Below are 8,727 nucleotides of genomic sequence, written 5' to 3'. Positions count from 1 at the left end.
ACAGCAGATTGTAATATTGATACACCTCTGAGTTATCCTCCTATTTTGAAGTTTTTCAATGGACTACTAATGAAATGGAACTGGATTTATACCTGTGTCAACACGAAGGAGATCAGAGGGAGAATAATACCAGGGTGGTAACTTGCCCATAAAGATTTAAGATGAAATGTTTATGTCATCTGTGTGGAACTGTGAATTGAGTAATTGATTAATCATGATCAAGACTATTACAACAATTAGAGGTGTTACCAATTGAAGAAAACACTATGTTTTTTTACTGGTAAGGTCTTACTACAGAAAGGGTGTCTCCTATCCTTCTCATTGGCTAAGAAGGGATATAAGGTGCTTGCAATGCTGGGTTGTTCTATCCACTTCTCTTAACTTCATCCCCTTGGTGAACTGGGTAAGTCTATTGAATTCAAATTACTCTAGTTGTTGCTTTAGAGATAGTTTAACTATGGACTGAACCTGCACCAACAGCAATATTAAGGAGGTTAGTTCTTTCTTTCTTTCTAGTCAGTTGCAGGCCTGGGTGGATGCTGACTTTAAAAATATCATTCTAGGATTTATAAATCCACATATGGGATTGAGACACCCATTCCCAATAAATATACTAGGGTAGACTACATAAATCTATTGCACAATTATGAAAAATTGCAGTTTTAAACTACTTTAGGAAGGGACAGCTTTATTCTGACCCTTTATAGATAATTACGATTGCCAGACCTTGAGCTGACTCCACTGGGCTCACTGGTATTTGCAGAGGGAATGATCTGATCCTGCTGTTTCCATAAAATGCTGGAGATCAATTTTGAAATATAGCAATTGAAAAGCAAGTTGATTGTTCTTTTTAGTTTAGTAGATAATCTAGATCAAGATAAGTTTGAGAAGTTGGAAGTGCTTTATGTGAATTCTCCTTCACGACAATTCTAGCCTCTTTGTTAGTGATGTTAGGAAGAAATTCTCCTTATGAGCAGTTTCCTGCATAATGGGCCATGTCATTTCCTCTGAAGGGTGTGGTGCTGCACAGCACTGGAGACAAGACACTGGATGAGTTTGACCACTGAGCTTACCACTATCACAAAACATAAAGTGTTATGGTTGCAACTTGCACAAAACCACCAATGTCCTGATTCTCTCAAGGGGCTCAGTGTCCTGGCCCCAAAGGGAATTTCTCATAGACTCATAGACTTTAAGGTCAGAAGGGACCATTATGATCATCTAGTCTGACCTCCTGCACAATGCAGGCCACAGAATCTCACCCATCCACTCCTGTAACAAACCCCTAACCTATGTCTGAGTTATTGAAGTCCTCAAATTGTGGTTTGAAGACCTCAAGCTGCAGAGAATCCTCCAGCAAGTGACCCGTGCCCCATGCTGCAGAGGAAGGTGAAAAACCTCCAGGGCCTCTGCCAATCTGCCCTGGAGGAAAATTCCTTCCCGACCCCAAATATGGCGATCAGTTAAACCCTGAGCATGTGGGCAAGACTCACCAGCCAGCACCCAGGAAAGAATTCTCTATAGTAACTCAGATCCCATCCCATCTAACATCCCATCACAGACCACCGGGCATACTTACCTGCTGATAATCAAAGATCAATTGCTAACTTAATTGCCAAAATTAGGTTATCCCATCATATTCTCCCTAATCTCACCTGTGGCTCATAGTACATTAGGTTGTCTCAGGGCACATCTACCAGTTCAAGATGCACTGGTGATACAACTGAGGGGGACCACAGCAGGGTTTTGGTGGGCTGGTGGCATGGGGGTCTTCCAGAATATCTGATAGCCCAGTAGTTAGAGCACTCTGCTAGGATATAGGAGACCTGTTTTCAGAATCTCACTCTGTCAAAGTTGGAGCAGGAACTTGACCCCAGATCTCACACCTCTCAGATGAGCTCCTTACCCGTGGTCTTACTCTTCATTTGTTGTTCAGTGCCTGCTACAATGGGGCCCTATTCTCAGTTGCAGCAATTAGGAGCTACTGGGATTTCCTAATGATCCATTCTGTCACAAATAGCAATTAGGAAGGTCTAAATTCTGCTTCCAGCTCATCCAATGACTCACTAATGATGGTGGACAAGTCACTTACACTTATCCCCTGTGTTGTTAATATTGTTTCCCAAGGAAAATAACCACTCACTTCACCTGTGTGTTGTGCAGCTTTATGGTTGCATGAAGCAGTGAAAAGGTAACTTCTCATAAAACTGCTTGGAATTATTTTATTTCATTTCCGTTTCTGAAGCCTAGGGGGGACTGGGTGCAAAAGAATAGAAGGAAGAAGCAGGAGCAGATATGTGGCCTTCAGCAAAACTCATCTACCTACCTAGGCCCATTAAGCCTGAATCTCTTATTCCACTATCAGTCGTGTCTTACGTTTTCCTCCCTCCTGTGTTTTTCAGGATTCCCTCCATCACAGAAGATGTCTTGCTACCCAACCCAGGACTGTATTCCTGATATATGCCCACGTCCATATATTGACGTCCGCAATGAGCCGTGTATCTCATCATGCGGAGATTCGACTGCAGTGGTCTATGCGCCACCAGTTGTTGTGAGATTCCCAGGACCAGCTATGGCTACTTGTCCTCAAGACAGCTTCGTCGGAACCGCCTTATCAAACTTGCCACTTAGACCTGTGGGCTCATCTGGTGCTGGTGGAGGTTTCAGTGGGTCAATCGGTTCTGGGGGTAGTTACAGTGGTGGTTTTGGAGGAGGTTACAGTGGTGGCTATGGGGGAGGTAACAGTGTTGTTTATGGGGGTGGAGCTGGGGGTGGTTATGGGGGTTGTTATGGAGGCTCATACGGTTCTGGGGGTTCACGTGGTTATAGCAGGAAGTCATATCGTAGCATTTCTGGGGGAGGATATTCTGGATTCAGCCGTGGAAACTGTGGGCCATGTTAAACCCAGAAGAACGATCCATGGAATGAGAAACAATCAGGGAATGACAAGATAGAGATTCATCACTGATCTAATGGACAATGATGCCTTCAACTCTACTTGCAGACTGTGGGTGTTCATCGCCTCTGTAAATCAGGCCTATCTGTGTCTTCCACTTGTTTTGTAGGTTTATGATCTACTGGTTTTGTAGCTTAGTGTTATGCTCCTATTGTGCTTTGTTGTATTTGATGTTGAACTGGCTAAAACAAGTCACTTGGTTGAAAAAGGGACATGATTTTCAAACTCTACAGCTTCAAGACAGAAAGCATCTTGTGTGAAAAACATCACTTTGGAGTGGGTGATTGGTTCTTGCTTGTATTGTAACCCTGAAAACACATTCTTTGTACTCTGCATTAATTCATTCTGCAAGTGTGTACTGCCACTGCTCATTCCCATTAAAAATTATTCTGCATCATAGCGTTGGCCTTCTGGTTTTCCTTTCTCCTCCATTCTTTCTATCTTTCAAAGGAATTAGGGTGAAATTCACCCCAGTGCAGATGCTCAGTACCAGCCCCCAGCACTACATTCCCCCAACTCAAGCAAATTACTAAGTAGCAAATCTGGCACATTAACTGGTCGAAAGCATGGTGGTGGCCACCTGCCCAGGAGTGATTTTTCCCCTTGTTCCAAAAGTCTCAAAAGGGAATTAGAATATATTTCCCTTCTCTAAATATTACATAAAATTGTAGATTCATTGAAATATAGGGCTGGAAGGAAACTTGAGAGGTCACCTAGTCCATCCCACTGTGCAGAAGGAGCACCTGACCTGAGTGGACTCTGATTTCATGTCTTTATAAACCTTCAATGATGGAGATTCTAGAGCTTCCTGCAGGAGCGTGAAATCAATGCTTATCTATCATAGTTAGAAAGTTATTGCTAATATCTGACCTAAACTCCCTTGCTGCAGATTAAACCAATTGAATCTCATCTTATCTTCAGCAGGCATGCAGAACAATTGATCAGGATGTTCTTTATAACAGCCCTGCACATACTTGAAAACTGTTATCCATTCCCATGTCAGTTTGCTTTTCTCAAGTCCTCAGAGGTCAGGTTTCTAAACCTTTTTTCATTTCTGTAGCTCTCCTCTGGACTCTCTCTAGTCTGTCCACATCTTCCCTGTTAATGTGTGCTGGGGACAAAACTCCAGCTTAGGCCTTATCAGTGTCTACCAGGGTGGGACTGTTTCCTTCCTAAACCTCATACTTTGCAATTGACTTTATTGAATTTCATTGTGTTTTTTTCAGATGAAGTCTTCAATTAGGGACACTCATTTTGAATTCTCATTCTGTCTTCCAAAGTGCTTGCAGCTCCTCTCAGCTTGGTGTCCTCTGCAAATTATATCAGTGAACTGTCCATGCTATTATTCAACTAATTAGTGAAAATGTTCAAAAGTAAAAGACCCAGGATAACCTTTTCTGGGTTATTAGCTCTTCCATCTTATTTATGACAATATTTGAGTGAAAGGGTTTTTAGTTGAATAATGAATTTTCTTCAACTGACACCTACTTACTACACTAGAAACACTTGGCCTGTTGCATGCCCAAAATTTCTAAGGCTCTAATCCTGCAAAATGTATTCACAGGAGATCTGAAAGCCAGGAATTTCAAAAGTGCATGGTCCTAAAGTCTGCTTGAGACACATTCACTGGAACAGGGATCCAGGGAATGGAGACTGAGCACTTCTAAAAACCGGGGTTTTTCAGGATGTCTGAGGTAGGCACCAAAATCACCAGTCGCTCTTAAAAATCATAGAATCATAGAAGATTAGGGTTGGAAGAGACCGCAGGAGGTCATCTAGTTCAATCCCTTCTCAAACTAGGACCAATCCCCAACTAAATCATCCCCTAGTCTCAGTTCTTCCTCGGTTGGTCCACATGTACACAGGAAGGCATGCAGGTAAATAAACCATTTCTAGCAATTGTCCTAGTCAATGGGAGCCATCAAGATTCTAAACCACCATTATTGGCCTACACGTTGCATAATTACAACAGGACCTCAGAGTTATACTTCATATTTCTAGCTTCAGATACAAGAAGAATACATGCATACAAATAGGAGGACTGTGTTCAGTAGGTAATAACCATTGTTATGATACCTTATAAGAGACCTTTTGCACAAAGCATATTCCAGTTACATCATATTCACACTCATAAGGACATTTCCGTAAAACATATTTAGTGCAATGTCACAGGTTTCAGCTGAAGAAAATTAATTATTCAACTATAAATCCTTTCACTCATATTCCCTTAAAGGTTATCATAAATTAACTGGAGGGAAATTATTTTAAAGTCCTATCTATATATTGATGTTAGGAAAGTTTTTGACACAGTCACACTGGACATTCTTATAAGCAAATTTGGGAAACATTTCCCTCAACCACATGGTTGAGAAAAAATTATTATCAGGTGGCTACATAACTGGTTGAAAGTCTGGACTCAAAGACTAGTTATCAATGGTTTGCTGTCAACCTAAGATGCTATACCTAGTGGGGGTTGCAAGAGGAGGTTATCCTGGGTCTTTTACTCTTCAGTATTTTCTCTAATAACTTGAATAATGAAGTGGACAGTTCACTGATAATATTTGCAGAGGACACCAAGCTGAGAGGGGTTGCAAGCACTTTAGAAGACAGGATGAGAATTCAAAATGAGCTTCACTAATTGGAGACTTCATCTGAAATCAACAAAATGAAATTCAGTAAAAGCAATAAAGTACAAAGTTTGGGAAGGAAATTGTCCCACTCGGATAGGCACCGGTGAGGCCTAAGATGGAGTTTTGTCTCCAGTTCTGATCAGCACACTTCAATGGGGAAGATGTGGACAAACTGGAGAGAGTCCAGAGGAGAGCTACAAAAAAGAAAAGCAGACTGACGGGCAGGGCCGGCTCCAGACCCCAGCGCGCCAAGTGCACGCTTGGGGCAGCGTCCCGCGGAAGGGCGGCAGGCGGCTCCGGCGGACCTCCCGCAGGCATGCCTGCGGACGGTCCGCTGGTCCCGCAGCTCCGGTGGACCTCCCACAGACATGCCTGCGGAGGGTCCGCTGGTCCCGCGGCTCCGGTGGAGCATCCACAGGCGTGCCTGCGGGAGGTCCACCAGAGCCGTGGGACCAGCAGACCCTCCGCAGGCACGTCTGCGGGAGATCCACCACAGCCACGGGACCGGCGACCGGCAGAGCGCCCCCCGCGGCGTACCGCCGTACTTGGGGCAGCAGAAATCCTAGAGCTGCCCCTGCTGACAAGGGAGCGGATAACAGTTTTCAAGTATGTGTAAGACCGTTTTAAAGAACATGGTGCTCAATTGTTCTGCATGTCCACTGAAGATAAGATGAGATGCAATTGGATTAATCTGCATGATGGGAGATTCAGGTTAGATATTAGCAATAACTTTCTAACTATAATGATTGTAAAGTGTTGATTTCAGGCTTTCACGGAAAGTTCTGGAATCTCCATCATTGAAGGTTTATAAGGAGATATTAGATAAAGACCAGTCAGGTCAGGTCCTGCCATCGCACAGGGGGCTGAACTTGGTGACATCCCAAGGTTCCTTCCAGCCCTATATGTCAAGGATTCTATAATTTTATGTAATATTTAGAGCAGGGAAATATATTCTAATTCCCTTCTGAGACTTTTGGAACAAGGGGGAATATCTCCCCGGGCAGATGGCCAGCACCATGCTATTGACCAGTTAATGTATTTTGCTGCTTAGGTATTCTGTTGAGTTGGAGGGATGTAGTGCAGGGGGCTGGTACTGAGCATCTGCACTGGAGTGAATTTCACCCAAACTGGTTTGGATAGAAAGAATGGAGGAGAAAGGAAAACCAGAAGGCCAACGCTATGATGCAGAATAATTTTTAATGGGAATGAGCAGTGGCAGTACACACTTGCAGAATGAATTAATGCAGAGTACAAAGAATGTATTTTCAAGGTTACAATACGAGCAAGAACCAATCACCCACTCCAAAGTGATGCTTTTCACACAAGATGATCTGCTTTCTGTCTTGAAGCTGTAGAGTTTGAAAATCATGTCCCTTTTTCAACCAAGTGACTTGTTTTAGACAGTTCAACGTCAAATAGCACAAAGCACAATAGGAGCATAAGACTAAGCAGCAAAACCTGTAGATCATAAACCTACAATAATATGTAACAAGTGGAAGACACAGATAGGCCTGATTTACAAAGGCGATGAACACCCAAAGTCTGCAAGTAGAGTTGAAGGCATCATTGTCCATTAGATCCGTGGTGAATCTCTGTCTTGTCATTTCCTGATTGTTTCTCATTCCATGGATCGTTCTTCTGGTTTTTAACATGGCCCACAGTTTCCACGGCTGAATCCAGAATATCCTCCCCCAGAAATGCTACGATATGACTTCCTGCTATAACCACGTGAACCTCCAGAACCATATGAGCCTCCATAACAACCCCCATAACCACCCCCAGCTCCACCCCCATAACCACCCCCATATCCACCCCCATAACCACCCCCGACTCCACCTCCATAAACTCCTCCATAACCGATTGAGCCTCCAAATCCACCACCAGAACCAACAACACTGTTACCTCCTCCGTAACCACCACCATAACCTCCCCCATAACTGATCGAGCCTCCAGGTCCGCCACCAGATCTAAATGGCAAATTTGGTAAGGCGGTTCCTACGAAGCTGTCTTGAGGACAAGTAGCCATAGTTGGTCCGGGGAATCTCACAACAACTGGTGGTGCATAGACCACTGCAGTCGAATCTCCGCATGATGAGATACACGGCTCGTTGCGGACATCAATACATGGACGTGGGCATATATCGGGATAACAATCTGTGGGTGGGCAGTAAGACATCTTCGGTGATGGAGGGAATCCTGAAAAACAAAGAATGGAGTAAAGAAACCATGAGACACAGTTGAGATTGGAATAAGAGATTCACGGTTTGAGTTTTAGTGTAAGGGGGGCGAGATGTTTGTTGAAGGCCATATAGCTGCTCCCGTTTCTTCCTTCTATTCATTTGCACCCATTCCCCTTAGGCTTCAAACACAATTTAAAAGAAAAATCCCAGAAATTTCAAAACACGTTACCTTTTCACTGCTTCATGCAACCATTCAGCTGCACAACACCCTGTGAAGTCAGTAAGAGCTACTTTTAATTCAAAGCTGCTATTCCAGCTTGTACCAGGCTAAAGTCTGGATCGAAGATTACAGCTTCTACCCATAAGACTTTACGTTTTGCCATAGTGGGTCAGCTCAGTGGTCCAACACATCCAGTGTCCTGTCTCCAATGCTGTGCAGCACGGCACTCTTCATAGAAAATTATAGGAGCCCTGATGTGGCCCGTTATGGAGGAAACTGCTCATAAGGAGAATTTCTTCTTACCATCACTAAACTAGGGGCTAGATTTCCCCTGAAGGGAAATTCACATAAAGCACTTACAACTTCTCAAACTTATCTAAATCTTGATCATCCACCAAACTAAAAAGAACAATCAAGTTCCTGTTCAATTGTTATATTTCAAAACCGACCTCCAGCATTTTATGGAAACAGCAGAGTCAGATGATCATCTTGGACAAATAGCTGTGAGTCCAGTGAAGTCAGCTGACAGTCTGGCAATTGTATTTATCTATAAAGAGTCAGAATAAAGCTGTCCATTCCTAAAGCAGTCTAAAGCTGAGATTTTTCATAATTGTCTAATAGATTTACATGCACTACCCTATTATATTTATTGCAAATGGGTGTCCCAATCCCATATGTGGATTTGAAAATCCCAGCATATTTTTAAAGTCTGTCGCCACCAAGGCCTGCAACTGACTAGTT

The 8,727-nt window shown here is 43.3% G+C and overlaps 2 protein-coding genes across 2 annotated transcripts; one reads left to right on the top strand and one right to left on the bottom strand.

Annotated features, from left to right (window-relative positions):
- Positions 1 to 2,422: 2,422 nt before the first annotated feature.
- Positions 2,423 to 2,902, top strand: LOC123351345 (scale keratin-like). The gene has a single exon (XM_044990627.1). The coding sequence runs from the start codon at positions 2,423 to 2,425 to the stop codon at positions 2,900 to 2,902; it is 480 nt and encodes a 159-aa protein (XP_044846562.1).
- Positions 2,903 to 7,231: 4,329 nt separating this feature from the next.
- Positions 7,232 to 7,762, bottom strand: LOC123352195 (scale keratin-like). Its single transcript, XM_044992006.1, has one exon. It carries the CDS (start codon positions 7,760 to 7,762, stop codon positions 7,232 to 7,234), a length of 531 nt encoding a protein of 176 aa, XP_044847941.1.
- Between the last annotated feature and the right edge of the window lie 965 nt (positions 7,763 to 8,727).

Source organism: Mauremys mutica, chromosome 17 (assembly GCF_020497125.1).
Source record: "Mauremys mutica isolate MM-2020 ecotype Southern chromosome 17, ASM2049712v1, whole genome shotgun sequence".
NCBI classification, from domain to species: Eukaryota; Metazoa; Chordata; order Testudines; family Geoemydidae; genus Mauremys; species Mauremys mutica.
This window is presented reverse-complemented; position numbering and strand designations above follow the sequence as displayed.